The 18,803-nt window shown below is 38.9% G+C and overlaps 3 protein-coding genes and 1 non-coding gene across 4 annotated transcripts; 1 reads left to right on the top strand and 3 right to left on the bottom strand.

Moving 5' to 3' along the window:
• The first annotated feature begins 3,063 nt into the window (after positions 1 to 3,063).
• TRNAD-GUC lies at positions 3,064 to 3,135 on the top strand. Its single transcript has one exon. It is a non-coding gene; the product is annotated as a tRNA-Asp (tRNA).
• Positions 3,136 to 6,993: 3,858 nt separating this feature from the next.
• On the bottom strand, positions 6,994 to 8,250 carry LOC122048088. The gene has a single exon (XM_042609693.1). It carries the CDS (start codon positions 8,248 to 8,250, stop codon positions 6,994 to 6,996), a length of 1,257 nt encoding a protein of 418 aa, XP_042465627.1.
• A 1,923-nt stretch (positions 8,251 to 10,173) lies between these two features.
• LOC122048932 lies at positions 10,174 to 13,185 on the bottom strand. The gene is made up of 2 exons (XM_042610443.1): positions 13,029 to 13,185; positions 10,174 to 10,512 (listed from the first exon to the last, which is right to left on the bottom strand). Exons 1-2 carry the CDS (start codon positions 13,124 to 13,126, stop codon positions 10,179 to 10,181), a joined length of 432 nt encoding a protein of 143 aa, XP_042466377.1. The 5' UTR covers positions 13,127 to 13,185; the 3' UTR covers positions 10,174 to 10,178.
• A 1,333-nt stretch (positions 13,186 to 14,518) lies between these two features.
• Positions 14,519 to 15,679, bottom strand: LOC122048087 (transcription termination factor MTERF2, chloroplastic-like). The gene has a single exon (XM_042609692.1). It carries the CDS (start codon positions 15,677 to 15,679, stop codon positions 14,519 to 14,521), a length of 1,161 nt encoding a protein of 386 aa, XP_042465626.1.
• Between the last annotated feature and the right edge of the window lie 3,124 nt (positions 15,680 to 18,803).

Below are 18,803 nucleotides of genomic sequence, written 5' to 3'. Positions count from 1 at the left end.
AGTTTAAATTGTGCATATTTCTAATTTTAATTTGATTTAATATTTACCTTTTAATTTTCTAATATGCTAAATAATTTTTTTCATATGATTTCTATTCAAAATTAATTAGGTATTAATTTTTTTGAAAAAGAGGATTTAATTTCTTATTAGTAGAACAATTTTTTGATCGTTGTATTATTTTTATAAATTTTTCTATCAAATATTATATTTTTAATTTAAAAATATTTTGCAAAGTTATTTTAAAAAATTTATCTTTCAGTAAAAATGTATCATATTATTTGACTAAAAAAATATTTTTTAACATTTTTTTTTGACCAATATGTTATTTGTATAAATTATTTATCTAAATGATAATTTTTAATAATAAAAATTCTCGAACACTCAATTTTTGAAAATTTAATTTTTAAGAAAAAAAATACTTACTCTATTACAATCTCAGAAAATTTCTCAAGAATTTTCAAACTTCAAAACTATTTTTAAGTATTTTTTTTTTAAAAAATCATCTTTCTATAGTAAATAATATATTTCTGCTTAAATTGATTTTATTTTTTTATGAAAATTTTATTACTATTTCAGATATATCTATTTAATCTTTATAAAAAAAATTTAGATTTTTTTAAAAAGTAAAATAATTTTTTTTAATTATTTTTATTGAAAATTATTTTTTAATTATAAAAATTTTAATTTCGAGAATAAATTCTAATTTTTTTTCCTAGTGTTAGTCACTGTACTATTCGAATATTCCTTTGAATTAATTTTAATTTAATTTAGCTAAATCCCTATTTTGAATGTGATCAAAGGGGGATAGTTAGAAGTTAAGTTTTAGGGGGAGGTATATTTTTTTTTTCAAAATATTGCATATCTAATGGTTTAAACTTGCATATTCATTTAATTTAATGTATTGTTTTACTCTAACTTAACTTGAGTTAATCCATATAAAAAGGAGGAGATTGTAAGTACCTCATGGTGGTTTTGATTTGATCAACCAAGTCAAATTTAGTATTATTGTGGCTTGATGCCTTGTGTTTGAGTGTGCAAGAACTTAGTGTTGGGACCTTGACGTCCGCTAGAGCGGGGGGGGGGGGGGAAATAATGTCTCACAAAAAACGTCGCTTCATACAATGGTTAGTACACACAGCGGAATACAAAAATAAATACTAATAAAAGAAAGCAAACCTAACACGTAGATTTACGTGGTTCGGAGATAAAGCTCCTACTCTACGGTTGTCCGTAAGAAGGATGATCTCTATCCTTCGGTGGATGACTCCTCGAAAAACCTCTGACTACCTTAAGCTCCTTATCGGTGGGGAAACCTCACCACAAACACTTAAATACAAGTACACCGATCACACAAGGGCTTGGGAGACTCTAATAGGCTTTAACCAAGTATATTTCGTCAACTTTGGCCAAGCACCCCGAACTCTATTAAATAGAGCTCGGGAGGAAAACACCTACTGTTTTCCTCGCCACTAGTAGACTAGTACAACCACCAATCGACTGGTCATAAGTAAAATTCGACCGTTACAAGCCAACGGTCGATTACTAGTCGACTGATGAAAACACAGTCGACTGCTACAGTAACACTACAGTGTTGCTACTGTAACGCTATAATAATGCTACAATAACACTACAATAAAATCCTAATCCTAGAATTTAACCCTCCGAGTACATTCACTCAGCACTCGTTCTCGCCTGACCAACTTAGACCTAGCCTTCTAGCCTCCTCCATCAGCCTTGCGTCCCTCGGATGCCTCCCCATCCTTCACGTTTTGCCTTCTAGAGCTTCCATTGGCCTTGTCATTGTTGTCGGATCTTCCTTTGCCAAGAGGTTGCGCCTCCGGGAGTTCATCCATTGCCAAGTCACACTGGAGCTTCCATTAATATTTTTACAAAATACAACTACTAACAAAAGGACTTATCGATTTAGCTGCAACAAGTTGTAGCAGCTACATGTAGAGGTAACTGCTACAATGTGTAGCAGTTATTAGTCGAATTAGCTGCTACAACGCGTGGCAGAAAACTAAAGCAAAGGCGCTGCAACATCGTAAATAACTTTTTATCATTTTTTAAGCAAGATGATATACAACTACAAACAGGTGTAGCAAGTTATTAGTCGAGGTAGCTGCTTCAACGTGTACCAGCAAAGCAAACCAAGGGTGCTGTAATAGCATAAATAATTTTAAAGCAAATATATATACAGCTACAATCAATCTATAGCAGCAAAGCAAAGCATGACACTGTAAGAATGGGAAAATAATTTTTAATCAAGTTGATATACACAATATGAAAACTATGCCTACTGGGTTAATCTCTGCTAGAAAATAGGGATGCTAGAAACACGACTTACCAAGTTAGCTACTACAAGGTGTCGCAGCTACACGGAGAGTTAACTGCTACACGTTGTAGCAGCTACCTCTCCATGTAGCTGCTACACCATGTAGCAGCGAAGGAAAATCCAAGTGGTTGCAGGCGGTTGTTGCATAAATCCTTCGGACCTTCTACGACGACCAATCCAAGTCAGATTATACAAGGACGGTTTCCTGCGAAGTAGTTGATGCAACATTTAGAAGCGAAGCAAAGGCGCAGTGCATCTTTATACAATTATTTCAACTATTTTTTTTTTACCAATTTTTGTAGGCAATAACGGTGTGGATTAACAAATTAAAATGGAGTGAGGTGGTAGGATCTCACATCAGCTCTATGATTAAAGACGTCGGAGAAACTTTCCCGCCAGGAGCGCGAGGGACGAGGGACGACGGAGGACGGAGGACTTTGAAGGAGGGAGCGAGCGAGGGAGAGAGAGAGTGGCGAGGGAAATTTTAATATTAAACTTTCTCGGTTTTCACTCGCGAGGTCGGCCGGATGACAGACGACGAAGACGGAGGTTGCGAATGGGAGAGAGAGAGAGAGAGCGGAGAGGGAGATTTTAATTTGGATAATTTCCACCACTAAAGTTTTGAACAGAGGCCCGAAGGGGAGAGAGAATAAAAGGAGCATTTTATTTGTAGGGAAACCGAGCTGGCAACACCACGTTTGTGCGTCGCTCACGGTCGCGTACAAAGTGTCGTTGTAGTATAGTGGTGAGTATTCCCGCCTGTCACGCGGGTGACCCGGGTTCGATCCCCGGCAACGGCGTTTTTTGAATTTAGCCTTTTTTTTCCCTTCCATTTGTTCTTTTTCGAAATTGCACCAATTATTGCTCGTGCAACTGAGCCAACTAGACATGACCCAGTTAGGCCCAATAATTCATTTTGGGCTCGTTCCTCTTCAAATCCGACTCATGAGCTTAAATCGATGGAGCCCAAGCTCGACTTCCTGCTTAGGGCTCACCGTCACCGATGGGCAATTCCGACGATCAAAATCGCCGCAACAGTCCCGTGGACGTCACCCCGCGCACCGCCACCTCCTATCTCTATCCCCACTATTGGTCTGGTCGTTCGCCACTCTTCTCCACCTATTTTCCTTCGCTTTGCTTCCTACCTCAATCTCTGTTCTGACTTAATAGGGACGTGAGGTTCGCCACCGAGGAGCACTATGAATGGTTCAAAGACTACTCCCACTTCCAACACCTCCTCCGTCGCTTCCTCAATCGACCCCACTCGGTAACTTCACCGTGTTCGCTGTCTCACTGACGCCTCCAGCATGCGTGCATAGTTATAGCATTCAATTTGGATTCTTTGGTATTGCTACGTGTTGGAGATCGGTTGTGTCGCCTAGCATATCAAATCTTTATATATATATATATACACACACACACACACGAGTGTTCTATCAAATCTGTATTTGATATATATATATTTATAGACACACACGAGCGTTCTATCGCACTAGCCCCTTTTAAAATAACAGGGTTGTCTTCAGTATATTGTTTGATATTATTATCTCATTATCTCTTATCACCCGGTCCAATCAGTCAGTTGTATGAACAAGGCAATCTGTGTTGTAGTAGCTATGAAATCGTAGCTAGTACAACACAGATTTATCATGTGCACCTAACAGCTACAATATGGATTTAACATGTGCACCTAACATTTACATTGTAGCAGTTCAACAACATTCACGTTATAACAACTACAATCCATAGCTATTATAACTTGAACTTGTCTTATTCAACAACATTCACGTTATAATAATTACAATCCATAGCTGCTACACCTCGAACTTGTCTTGTTCAACAATATTCACAATATAGCATATACGATTATGTAACTATTATAATACAGACTTGTCAAATTCATACAGTTGATTAATCGGATCGGATGACAAGAGATAATAAGATCGAACAATATACTAGAGGGTATCTCTTTCATTTTATAAGGGGTTGATGAGGTAGGACACCATTTTAATTAAAAATGAAAAAATTTAAAAAGACAACCACTTTGATAATTACGATAACATAGGGCACTCTTTTAAGTTTTTACCCAAATATCAATAACTTCATTCATCCCGAACTTGAGCTCAGAGTTTCACATGAAATTATCTTCAATCATGAGCATGTCTCTATTAATGTGTGCATGTGTGCACTTATATGTCAAGACACTTCTTATGTATTTTGTGGATAATTATTTAATAAAGGTAAGAATTTATCATTAATTATTTATTTTTCTATATGTATATGATTAATAATAAAGTCCCACAGATTAATCGGTATATTAATATGGAAACAGTCCTTGATCGGATAGATATCTAGAGGGGACATGAATATCTAGATCAACGCTGAGTATGACTAAGTCAAGATAGACCGGAGGGATGGATATCCAAGTTGTACTTAGAGGTGCCTTGAGTTTAGAGGTACACTGGACACGACCCGCTCAAGAGGAGACCACATATTAAGCATCATTGGTTATTCCTCTTATGAACGAGTGTAACTGATCTTTTGACTTGAGACATTCATTTATTCTATACGTGGAGTTATGTGCTTTGACGCCGTTAAAAGCAATTTTTAATCGGATTGTGATTAACACGGTAGTTGGGTGTATGATAAAACGTAGAGAGAATAGTGTTGAGTCAATAGAGGATTCATCGCTCTCTTGGGTTATGAGTTAACATCCTGGCCGCTTGATAGAGATATTAGTGACTCAAAATTCATGGCCATGGGAGGAATGATTTATCATTCAAGAGGAGTATATTATATCTTGGAAATCAAGTAAAACAATTAATTTGGTAATGATGCATGATGTATCGAATTAATTGGGATGTAGGCTTTAGATGAAGAGATTGAATTACACAATAATCTATTCATAGTGGTTTACAGTTTATGACTGATATTAATTTTATCGCGTTGGGTGGCTAAAAACTGTTGCTAGACGATTACCTTAGTCTGTGTATGAATTTACACTGCCTTCATGTATAAAACTTAGAGGGTCGCACGCATAGCACGTAGACATGAACAATGGTATCGGAAGCTAGTCGAGATCAAGATCAAATATGGATTTATTTGATGCAAAGAAGAGAGAATTCGAATAGTCATAATCATGATGATTAATGGAGAATTCGAAGAGTCATCATAATGATAATTAATGAAAAATTTGAAGAGTTATCATAATGACGGTTATAAATGAAGAATTTATGGAGTCTATAACTCTTCATCTTCCTAATTAATGAAGATCATAAATGATGAATTTATTGAGAACTTAACTCTTTGTATTCCTTGGAGGCTATAAGTAGCCATCCTCGGAAAGATGCAAAGAAGATTTATTTCTCTCCAAGTTTCCCTCGTCAACTTCTTCTTCATTCGAAAGAGATCGTAGTGCTTCCAAGGCTTTGTCGATCCAAGAGGCTAGCACCTAACGGACCGTGTCAAGTTCGTGATCTAGTGCGCGTGGATACCGCTAGAGGAGTCACACGTGGGACTCTTATTTGTCTTATTTGTCTGCGATATTATTCACACCTATCGAGGACTCAATGTATGTTTTTATATAATTTTGTGTAAAACTATATATACCACGAAAGATCCATGATTCATTATATGTCTTCCGCTGCACTCCGAATCCAATAGTCTCAAGTCAGATGAATGTACAGAGTTCATATCTTATGATCCTCGTGCTCTTTCCTAGCTTCTCAGTTGATACCGTACTGCCAAGATTAAACTTGATAATAAGACCTTGAGTGAGATAAATCTCAATGTAGATTCTAATGCTATTTTTTGAGTATCATTGGAGCAAAAAAAAAAAAGAAGGATGATATCTCTCACCCTAAGCGGTTCAGTATTGTCGCTTCCACAATAAAATATAGACAAGTAAATCATGAGGAGCATTTTGTGTTAGCACAGTGGCCTATTATTAGACACTGAATGAAACATTTTACATCTACTGATAATTAATCCTAAGATTTATTAGAGCAAACACTTAAGAAAGTACCATCTACACCCATTCATAAGAGCAATTTCTTACGTATCATGATCTACTTGATAAATCAAATTTTTCTTTGATAGACTAAAAGGTCAGTGGATTGCTAGATCGCAGCAAGGATTGATCATGGAGACGATTTGAATTGGATGGGATCCACACTTACGTTGACCTACAAATTTATCATCCCAAGCACTTCCACTATTTTCTGTAAGCTGTAAGAGCTTATATGATCGAGGAACAATTGCCCAAGCTCCTCCCACAATGGATAAACATGCCAAGTACTAACTAATTCCTTCAATCAAAAATCAACTTTCAAAAGCTTAATAGTATTCATCTCGATCATATTTGAAGCAACGAGTAATTCTCTTTTAATTCAATAGGGCCAACTAGATCAACCAACAACATAATTTGAGTCTATAGGGCCAACTAGATCAATCAAAAAATCAACTTTCAAAAGCTTAATAGTATTCATCTCGATCATACTCTAAGCAACAAGTAACATGCTATCAACTGAGTTTAAGTTAACACAACAAAATCTAGCAAAGATGCATGCAACAATTCAACCTTGCCTGCTTACAATTGGCTTATCTTACAGCAGAGTTTGCTTGCTAGAAAATTTGTCCAGAACACAATGTTATCATCTTCAGGATTTCACTCTTTTAATAACTTCGACTATTTCTGGAGCTTTCTCTTGAAACTTGGTCACAAATTCCATCTGGAAGTTCTTGCTCGACATCAGAAAATGACACCCTGTGAAGCCAGGCTTGATTAATCCCTTGTGCATGAGAATGCTCAGGACGGCACACCTGGGCAACAACCTCTTCTCCAGGCTCATCAACAGAACAACCGGATACTTTACAGTGTGCTCCGGTGTCCATCCCAGCTTCTCTTCCAGAAACTCCACAATCTTCCTTGTCTTCTCAGTCGATATCCGCACAATGTAAGGCTGTTTTGAGAAGGCCTCCAAGACATTATCCTGTGACCATCCCAATCCCATAAAGTTCTCCACTTTCTCCACCCACTTCTTCTCGGGCAACTTAGCAAGCATCCCGAGTGCATGGGCGAAAGTAGTTTTCTTCGGACAGATTCCCATCTTCTTGATCTTGTCAAAGGCCTCATTGAATCGATTTGTATCTGTCACCAAAGTGTGGCCGTAACGGATCAAAAGCACTAAGATTACGTCATCGGCCACGCCGTGTGCGCGCAGAGCATCGACCTTGGGAAGCACTTTGGTTCTGATGTCTATGGCCATCAACCAAGGTGAGTTCTTTATGGCATTCACAAGGTTCGCATTCGTTATCAAAATTGATTTGAGGAGCTCAGCGTTGGGGAGCAATCGCTTCTCTAAGCTGCATCCGAGCAGAACGGGCCAAGCTGACAGGATCTCCGGGAGGGCGGTTCCGACGAGGCTGATCCCGCGGAAAAGCTCCAGCTTTGGCTTCAAGATCTTCTCGACGTTCATCACGAGAACACCGGGAAGGCGGTCGACGAGGCGGACGAGATGGGCTTCGTCGAAGCCGTAGTCCTTGAGGAGGGTGAGAACCGAGAGCGCTTTGTCGAGGGTGTCGAGCTGGACTTTCTTGGAGATGGAGAGGCGGCGCGGTCGGAGATCCCGCACGATCTCATGAGGGAAGAAGCGGTCAGGGATGAGGGATCGTCGGCGCCGACGGAGGAAGCAGAATAGGGTTTGACGAATCCCAGAAAGTGTGGGCGGGAGGGGGCGATGATCCGACGATGGCCGAGTGTGGTAGTCACTTGAAGTCGACGGCGGATGGCGGCGCAGAGACGTCGAAACATTGTTGATTTCCCTCTGTAAACGAACTGCTCGACCTAACGACGGCAGTAGAGACCTTTCGACCAAAATTTGATTCGTTGAAAAAGTTGCCCCTTCATCCCTCATTTATACGGAATTTTATTATAACCCTTTCATCTTTTTTTCTAAAAATTTACAACGTCTATTTACTTGGTCCTTCGTTTCTCATCTCTAAGACAAATATTAATTAGTAAAAATTGAATACCTAAATTAACAAAGAAATATCAAATATTAATTTAAAAAATAGATTTATGATATTATGCGTAGTTAAGTGTATAAAAACTTAATCCAACTTTTAAGGAAGGAATAACTAAGGTGGCGTTTGGTTTTGAGTATAGCAATGAGAATGGATTTGATAGTAGACTAAAATAAGAATGAGTTTAATTATTTCAATATTATTGTTTGGTTTATAAACTTTGATTAGATATGATTATCAATATTACTGTTTGACTTACCAAAGGTTAAACAGCTTAAATAATATATTTTACAATGCACTAATATTTAATAGATATGGACAGAATGAAAAGGCAAAGAGAAACATAAGTTTCCGGTAGTTTCGATTTAGAAGAAAAGGAATTCTATCATTAGACTAGGAAAATTTCCAACTCATGGCTCTGCTTAAGATTGTGAAGGCTCATATTAACATATGTAATCAAAATTGTTAGCAGAAAAACTTGGGGAATCGTGCATCTACAACAAGAATGAAAATGCTAGTTGCCATGCCAATTCTTAAACCTGCAGCTCAAGCAGCAGCACAAATCGATTTCTATACACAGAGATATATAGATTCTGATGCATCATGAATTAGCGACTTTGGTGATTGCACCCTTTCTTTTACTTTCTGGAACCTCTTGACCATTTTTGAAGATTATGAGTGATGGCAAGCCGTAAACTTTGTACTCTGAAATCAACTCAGGAAGATGATGGAGGCAAAACCATCATAGAATTATTTTACAAATATCATGAAATGAGATAAGATTATCCGAGAATGACAAATACAGAAACATCATAGAGGGATTGGAAGATGATGGAGGCAAAATATCATAGAATTATCTTACAATAACATCCACTTGTTTAATTCCACACAATTTGATATTCATATATTTCGTAGGGAACAAAAATGATCAATGTCTCCAAAACAACCAAAAAAATATGTTTCTACAAAATCCAGCAATGCTATCACAAAACTCAGCAATGTTATCACAAAACTCAGCATAATAGTCATCTCCAAAGTAGTTTTCACAAAATCCAGTACCATTATCTACATATTTGGAGAGGGAATGAGCAGGCTAACCACGTAGTTCCTTCGCAACTCTAAAGGAAGATTGAACAACACATCAATCTTGTCCTTATCTGTAATGAATATATTAGCTGCTTGGAATACATCACCACTAGGAAGACTAAAGTTCATTAGCACAGCAATCACATCTTTCATTCTTTCTGAAGCCATTTTTTCTCATAAATTCTCTTCTGCCATGACATTTGCAATGGTTGCAAAATTTGCATTGAAACCATCAACAAAAGTGCGAAATCCATTGTTCATGTCTTGTAGCTGTGTCCCAATATCCAAGTGGGTTGTTGTTGTTTTTTTTTTTGTAACTTTATCTCCAGATGTTAATGGTTGCTTTCGTTTTGTAGCTGACTTTGTCACATCAGTGTTGTGCAAAGTAGTGGGGGTTGATTCTGATTCAAAATACATATTATTGTCTTCTTCATACACATTTGAAGAATGATAGAATGCACCCAGATTTTCACCTCCACTTTCATCATTTTGGTCAACTTCCAAATTGTAAATAGAATTTGCATACCCTTGAACAACAGCGCCAGTAGCTCTATCCCTTCCATAGACTAATTCAAGTATGGAAATTTAAAATCCCACATTCCTTTTGCCTCTTTATGAGTCTACAAAATATAAAATATATATGATTGAAAAAAAGCTTAAGGAAATATGTAATGAAAGATTTAAGAGAGAAACATTTCGGACACTAATATATAAAATTACCTGACAATAGCTATCAAACCATTGCTTTTAGCATGCTGTTTTTTTCCTCCACATCATTCCATTGACATCCACTTTGTCTACACATGTCATTAATAATATGAAATCTTGTCTTTAACCACTTGATCTTTGATTCAATATGAGGTGTAACTTGTTTTGTAAGAGTAGGTATCTTGCTTAGCATTCTCTTATGCACCTCAGCCATGTAATTGCTTTTAAAACCACCATCTGTCTTCCATGAAGGATCACAAGCCATATCTTGAAGAGTTACAATTAATACTTGGACCTCATTTTCTGTCCAGAAGCATTTATTTCTTCCACGTACTCGAACTATTTGATCTTGCTCCATCCTAACATATAATAATGATATCCCAAATTTAAAGTCAAATCATTAAAATTCATGAGTAAAAAGGACAATGGTTACAAGAAACTAAAACATGTGATACCAAATTTATTAGGAAACCAAATTTATTCAATCATAAGTAATATATAAACCAAAATAAAACAATTATTGAAATAAATGAATAACAGTTACGTTCACAGAACAGACGTCTTCTTAAACATGACAAACATGTTGAAACATTCATGAAATGCAATAACAAAATCATTAACATATCCGCTTTCCCATAACCGTCAATGATGTGATCTTTCACTCCAATGATTAAACATTTCAAATGCAAATGTATTTCTAAAGTTGGTCCATTTTTCTATTGGGGTGATACTCATCACATATTCATCATCTTCGAAGTGTTCATCTTCCATGTCATATTCTTCAAGTGGTTCCAAATCTTGTGGATCAAAACTACTTTCGAATCAGATTGTGTAAAAGGCAACATGCTAAAATAATGCGCACTTGAGTTTCAATTGGGAAAAATGAGAGGGAAGCTAATATTTTCCATCGCCCTTTTAGCAACCCAAAACATCTCTCAATTATCTTTCTGGCCTTTGAATGTTTCATATTAAAATACTCTTCGGCTGTATGTGGTCGATGACCATGAAACTCATTTAGATGGTACCGTTGTCCTCGAAAAGGAGCTAAAAATCTACCCGCATTACAATATCCAGAATTCACCAAATAATAACAACCTTCAAGAATGCAAAAAAAAATCGCATTAATTATGAGTTTGAATGAAGTTTTATATTGAAAAGCTAACTAGCTAGTGTAAGACCAATTGTACCTTGAGGAACTTTAAGACCGTCAAACCTAATCATAGCATCTCTAAGCACACGACCATCATGTGCAGAACCCTCCCATCCAGGTAAAACATATATAAACTGCATGTTTGAGCAACCAACACCTAATACATTTGAAGCTATATTTGCTTTTCTAGTGCGATATCGAGGTTTTTGATCAGAAGGAGGTGTGACTTTGATTAATGTACCATCCAAAGCACCTAAACAACCCTGTTATTTAAATATTTTGAAAAACACAATAAATAAGATGGTTTTTTTATTTATAATAAATTATAATTTTAATAAATATAAATGCAAAGTACCTTGAAACACCGCCAACGATCGTCTTGACAATCTTCAGTAATAGGAATTGGTTTTTTAAGCAAAATGGAATACAATTTCAAGATAGCTAGAAGACAACTATTAAAGTGACGACTGATAATTTCTCCACTTCGTAAAAATAATAGACTCATTGTCCTTTTTTTTTTGTCGTGAGCCAAAACATACACAAAAATAGCAACTACTTCTTGTAGAGACATATTTTTGGTGTCTTTTAAATCTCCAATATCTCTTACCATGTCACATAATATTCCAAAAGTCCGTCTATCCATTCGAAGCTCGCTAATACAAGTAGTATCAGAGTCTTGAGTTAGTCTAAACACCCAATTCATTCTCTCAAGTGTTTTCGCTTTTTGTGTTTTAAGTGGAGCCTCATAATATTCAAATGTAGCAACAACAATCGGTACCACATCACATATATAACACTGAACACGTTCACCATTGATGCTATAATTCGAATATTTTGAATGATTTTGCGTCTTCTACTAACAGTAGGAATACGGGTCATTATCTTCTACATAGCAATAAAGAGAAATTAACATAAGGGCTTACATACAAAATAAGAAAACTCACTCAATACTAATCTCACTTATCTTGAGCAACGAATCATAGGTAATGAATCAAGAATTAAAAAAAAAATCCAAGGATAGTTTCTGGGAAGATTTTAGTTCCCAAAAAGATACAAAAATATCATTGGAAATGCAGAACAAAATTGTAATTTACCTAATGCAAAATCATCCTCTTTTTAGTATTTCTATCACAATGACTTGAGGATTCAGATTCTAGTACAATTGCCCTAATTTTTTTTGTGTTGGTAGAGAAGTTCAGAAGCAATTTAGGACAAGAAATATAAACTACATGTAAGGAATCAACAAGTGATTGCGTTCTGTTAAATTGCTTCTGATAAACATATTTGCTTATCATTACAAATATGTATATGTACGCATATTGTATCCAAATATGTAGTAACCGAGTCAAAGCAAATATGTATTCCAAATCATTCCAAAATATTTTTGATCTGATAAACAAATATGTATATACTTTTGATCTGCTAGAGGTTAAAATTTTTGCCAGAAGTAATATATACTTCTTTCAAAGAAGTATATACTTTTAACTATTTCAAAGAACAAGCAATTTGCTATTTTAACTCTTTCAAAAGTTTTGCCTATATATGTATTTCAAAGCAAAAGTTTTGACCGAGATACATACTGTTAACTATTCTGATAAACTTTATTTTTGATCTGTTTTGACTACAGTTCAGAAGCAATTTACTTTCTGTTAACCTAATCAAGAATTAAAGAAAAAAATGAAACAAAGGACACGCGATTCATCAATGGTTTAGGGTTAGGATTACCTGTTACTGTGGAGTGCGGCGGCAAGGGAGGGAGTCGAAGAGGCGGCGACGGCGAACCCACTCGACGAGCCGACGATGACTTGCGCCGGAGAGGACATTGTTGTCGCACGAAGTTGGGAGCGTTGTCGCGGGGCATTGTTGTCTCGAGGATGGTGGTGTCGCACGAAGCCTGATAGGGGAAAATAAAGGAAAGAAAAAAAAATTAAAAAAATATCGGGAACAAAACCCATCCACAAGAATCAACGGGAATGAAATCTAAACCCACCTAGTTAATTGGGTTTTGTTCATTCCCAAATTTTTATTCTCAAACTCATTAACCAAACACCATATATTACTATTATTCCATTCCTTCATTCCCAAACCCCTAAATCAAACACCCCCTAAGATCATATACCCATGGCATTATAAACTCATTCATTTGGCAGAGAAGTTGCAGTGAAATGGATATTGGAACCAAAAACCTGGTAGATAGATAAAAGTAGGTGTTTCTGGAATTTCTCTCCTTTGATGACAGCAACTACTTGTGGATAAAATACCTGATTAGCATTGAGTTCAGAGTTTTACATGAAATTATCATTGAGGAATGTGCAGAGTTGTATACCTTATGATCATCTTCTTCTCCACGTTTTTTTGTCAAATATTCTTTAATAAACTTCGAGGTCAGTGGATTGATAGATAGCAAAAAGGATTGACCATATGTGTGACAGATGAAGATGATCTGCCTGGGATGGGATCCACACTGATGTTGACCTAGCACTCCAACAACCTACAAATTCATCATCCTGACAATTTGGGTCTCCATGAGATGCCCAAAAGAAAAAACCGTTCCCACCCCTAAATCAATTTAGCAGTCGATCATAAATTGATTTCGTAATTTACCTTCTTTTACGTAACCTGGGGATAAATTGTGAGGGACATTTGAGATAAACATAATTATCTTTTACTACAATGAACTGATCATCGGGAAACAAAAGAAACAATTACCCATCCTCCTCCCACTATATATAAAACATGTCAAATATCTCTATGGCACTAACTAATTCCATTGATCAAAAATCAATTTTCAAAAGCTTGATAGTATTCATTTCAATCATACGCCATAAGCTAAGATCACTGATCAGATCTTTCAGTGAAATGATTTTCTTCATTTCATCCCACATAGTCACACTCTCAGAATCAATAGAGGATAAAGCAATCGTAATTAGTAAAGGCACTATTAACTAATATCACTCCCACCAAAGGAAAATCAACAGCATAATTTGAGTCTATAGGGCCAACTAGATCAATCAAAAATCAACTTTCAAAAGCTTAATAGAGGTATACATCTCAATCATACTCTAAGCAACAAGTAACATGCTATCAACTGAGTTTAAGTTAACACAACGAAATCTAGCAAAGATGCATGCAACAACTCAACCTTGCCTGCATACAATTGGCTTATCTTACAGCAGAGTTTGCTTGTTAGCAAATTTGTCAAGAACACATTGTTATCATCTACTCGATTCCACTCCTTTGATAGCTTCGACTATTTCTGGAGCTTTCTCTTGATACTTGGTCACAAATTGCATCCTGAACTTCTCGTTCGAAACCAGGAAATGATTCCCACTGACGCCAGGCTTGATCAATCCCCTTTGCATGAGAATGTGCAGGACGGCATACCTGGGCATCAACCTTTTCTCCAGGCTCATCAACAGAACAGCTGGATACTTCACAGTGTCCTCCGGTGTCCATGCCAGTTTCTCTTCCAAAAACTTCACAATCTTCCTTGTCTTCTCAGTTGATACCCGCGCCATGTGAGGTTGCTTTGCGAAGGCCTCCGAGACAAGATCCTGCGACCATCCCAATCCCCTCAAGTTCTCCACTATCTCCTCCCACTTCTTCTTGGGCAAGATAGCGAGCACCCCGAGGGCACGGGCGAACGTGGTTCTCTTCGGAGAGATTCCCATCTTCTTTATCAAGTCAAAGGTCTCATTGAATCGATCTGTATCTGTCACCAAAGCGTGGCCGTAACGGGTCAAAAGCAGTAAGATTACTTCATTGGGCACGCCGTATGCGCGGAGAGCATCGACCTTGGGAAGAAGGGTAGTGCCGGTGCCGAAGGTGATCAACCAAGGTGAGTGCTTTAGGGCATCCACAAGGTTCGCATTCGTTATCGAAATTGATTTGAGGAGCTCAGCGTTGGGGACCAATCGCTTCTCTACGCTGTACCTGAGCAGAACGGGCCTAGCTGACAGGATCTCCGGGAGGGCGGTTCCGACGAGGCCGATCCCGCGGAAGAGCTCCAGCTTGGGCTTCAAGGTCTTCTTGACGTCCATCAGGAGGACACGAGGATAGCGGTCGACGAGGCGGACGAGATGGGCTTCGTTGAAGCCGTAGTTCTTGAGGAGGGCGAGCACCCGGAGCGCTTTGTCGAGGGCGTCGATCGGGACTTTCTTGGAGATGGAGAAGGCGGCATGGTCGGAGATCCCGCACGATCTCGACAGGAAGGAGGCGGTCGGGGATGAGAGATCGTCGGCGCTGACGGAGGAAACAGAATAGGGTTTGACGAATCCCAGAAAGTGTGGACTCGAGGCGGCAGCGGTCCAACGATGGCAGAGAGTGACGGTCACCTGAAGTTGACGGTGGACGCCGGCGCAGAGACGCCGAAACATCGCTGAGCGAACAATCTGTTTGATGCGACGCCGGCGCCACACACTCGGGAAAAATAGGGTTTATTTAACCTTAGTGTGAGTAACATCATGAAGGATTTATATCCGTGTATTATGAGTAATTAATTTGTAAGTAATTTTATATTATTCCACTTATACTCTTTTATTATAAGGATAATAATAATTGAGAGTTTTTTCTGTACTGGTTGGTATTGTGGATTTGCTTGAGGTTTTTGTTGTGCCTTTGCATCGTACTTTCTTTGTATCTCGGTAATGTATTCGTTGGTAGGTTGAGTCAAGTGCGGGACTTGATTACTGCGCAGGAAATTTTCTAAGGTGAAAATTTACCCCTGTGACAACTGGTATAAGAGCCAAAGTTTGACCAAAAGAAGACAAAGTTTGAGCAAAAATTTAATAAAAGATGGCTAGAAGCAACCATGAAATAAAAGAATGGATGGTATTGCTTGAAGTCTTATTCAGTTCTTTCACAGAAAGTTATTGAGTACAATCTGATGGGAAAGATTGCCAAGGGGAAGGCTTCAAAGAAGTAAATTCGTGGGTCTCTGATGGAGAAACATGTCCAGATTTATAGAAAAGTATCAATTTGTCCTCCGTTAGCTAGATTCTCACCGAATGATTCCAGCAAGTTCATGGGAACAATACTGGAGTGGAAGGCTGGCCTTTGGAATTGTTCGACGAGAGCGTTGAATTCTTTTGGTGGGGGTGGGTTGTTAGCCCCCTAACTTTGGGTAGCGCGGAGCTGTCCAAGCCAAGTCATGCAGAAGGCAGACTTGGCATTCCAGCGGGCGTGGCATGGGCGTTAGTCATGCCAAGCAGCGGACTGGCAATGCATGGGGTATTGTCCAAACCCAAGTCCGCAGGAGGTAGACTTAGCATTCCAGCAAGCGTGGCATGAGCACGAGCCATGCCAAGCAGCAGAGCATTTGGGTGACGTCGGGATGTCCAAACCCAAGTCTGGCAAGAGGCAGACTTGGTAAATCAGCGAGTATGGCATGGGCACAAGTCATGCTAAGCAGCGTACTAGCAGCGCGCGGGGCACTGTCCATGCCCAAGTCTACAGGAGGAAGACTTGGCATACATCCAAGCTAGGCATGCTAAGCAACAGCGAGGATTCTGATAGTATGCAAAGTGTTGTCCAAAGCCCAAGTCTTGTAGGAGACAAACTTGGCAAATGTTCAAGGCGTGGCATGCGCGCAAGGCATGCCAAGGAAAGTGGCAGAACAGGGTTGTCCAAGCCCAAGTCTATAGGAGAAAGACTTGGCAATGTCTGAGCCGGCATGCACGCAAGGCATGCTTAGATGTGGCAAAGGATTTTGGTAGTGCGCAGGGCACTGTCTAAGCCCAGGTTTGCAAGAGGCATACTTGGCAAAGAAGCGAGGGTGACATGTGCACAAGACATGCCAAGTAGCCAGTAGATCGACAACACAAGGCTGCCTAAGCCCAAGTCATGCAAAAGGCAAAGACTTGGCAATCCAACGAGCATGACACGCACGCAAGGCATGCCAAGCATTGGAGCGGTGCGCGGGGCACTGCTCATGCCCAAGTCTGCAGGAGATAGACTTGGCAATCTTCCAAGCATGGTGGAGACTTGTGACAGTACACGGGATGCTGTCTAATGTACCAGACATGCAAGAGTAAACTTGGTGATCATACGAGCAAGGCATGTGTGCTGGGCATGCTAAGCAACAAAGGAGCGAACAGATAGACTTGTACGTGTTGCCGAAGGAGAGGACAGATAAACTTGTTTGTGGAAACAAAGGTGTGGATAGATGGACTTGTCCGTGGTGCTAAGGAAACAAACAGATGGACTTGTTCGTGGTGCCAAAGAAACATAGCCATGGGCCGAGCACTTGGTGTGCATACAGACTTTGGCGTGGAGCTAAAGAAGTGGAGTCATGGACTGAGCAGACAGATGGACTTGTTTGTGGTGCGGACAGATGGACTTATCCATGGTGCCAAAGGCAGACAGATGGACTTGTCCGTGGTGTCAACGAAGCCATATCATGGTTAAACACAAGGTGTGTAGATTGACACTTGGCGTGGACCAATCCAGTGAAGCCATGGGGGAGAAGCACAAGTTGTGCATGCTGACACTTGGCATGGGACAATGCAGCATGATGATGGAGCAAAGCACAAGGCGTGCGGGCTGCCACTTGGCATGGAGCCAATGTAGCCAAGACATGTGAACAAAATGGTTTTGTAGAAGTTGAGTCGATTTTGTACATGTGACATTGGTGGTTGGGGCAACTACCATGTAACTTCCTTGTAACCGCTTGCCTATGCATGATAAATAGGCAAGGTGGGTCATTGGCAAGAGGGGGCCAAGAGTGGTGCCAAGGAGAGCCAAGGGAGTGCCCAAGAGTCAAATATTGGGCGAGATTCTAGGCAAGTTCCAAGGTGGCTTTATCTAGGTGAATCATAAAGAATTGTGAGCAAGATCGTGAAGGATTTGTATAGGCTGATCATGAGCGACTTGTAAGCAATTCTGCATTGTTCTACTTGTATTCCTTTGTTATAAGGATAATAAAGGTTGAGAGTTTTCCTGTACTTGTTGGTGTTATTGGCTTGCTTGAGGCTTTTGTTGTGCCTTTGCATTGAGCGTTCTTCGTACCTCAGTGGTGCATTCGTTGGTAGGTTGAGTTAAGTGCGGGACTTGATTGTCGTGTAGGGAATTTTGTAAGGTGAAAATGTTGGGTGCTACTCGAAATCTCATTCTGTTTCCCTTGTAAAAAAAAATTATACAAGCACAGAACTTTTCCTAGCAACCCATGTGCTTTTCAGAAGTTGAACTTGGATTACAAACGAAACATAACATTATTAATCCAAATTTAACTCATGTGTTCTTCAAAAGTTAAACCATATTACAGAAATTAATTAAATATCTATTTCAAAGATTGACTTCTAGGTCGTTGGCGAGGCACTGAGTCTTCTTGGTTATGGGATCATCCACCACTTCCTAGACAAAGCCTTTCAAAGAAATTGAATATTTAAACTTCTTACAGTAACCTTAGGTTTAACTTCAGAGACCACAATCGAAGCACAAGATCGAAATACAAAATTGATATACAAAATCGAAACACAAAGTCGAAAGACAAAATCGCTAACC

Source organism: Zingiber officinale, chromosome 2B, assembly GCF_018446385.1.
Source record: "Zingiber officinale cultivar Zhangliang chromosome 2B, Zo_v1.1, whole genome shotgun sequence".
Classification (NCBI taxonomy): domain Eukaryota; kingdom Viridiplantae; phylum Streptophyta; class Magnoliopsida; order Zingiberales; family Zingiberaceae; genus Zingiber; species Zingiber officinale.
The sequence above is the reverse complement of the archived record's forward strand: the minus strand, read 5'-3'. Positions and strand labels throughout refer to the sequence as shown.

Coding starts and splice junctions, on each gene's coding strand:
- LOC122048087 (XM_042609692.1), bottom strand. CDS start 15,679: ATGTTTCGGCGTCTCTGCGCCGGCGTCCACCGTCAACTTCAGGTGACC.
- LOC122048932 (XM_042610443.1), bottom strand. CDS start 13,126: ATGTCCTCTCCGGCGCAAGTCATCGTCGGCTCGTCGAGTGGGTTCGCC. Junction 10,513..13,028: donor GCCGCACTCCACAGTAACAG/GTAATCCTAACC, acceptor ATTATATGTTAG/GATGGAGCAAGATCAAATAG.
- LOC122048088 (XM_042609693.1), bottom strand. CDS start 8,250: ATGAGGGATGAAGGGGCAACTTTTTCAACGAATCAAATTTTGGTCGAA.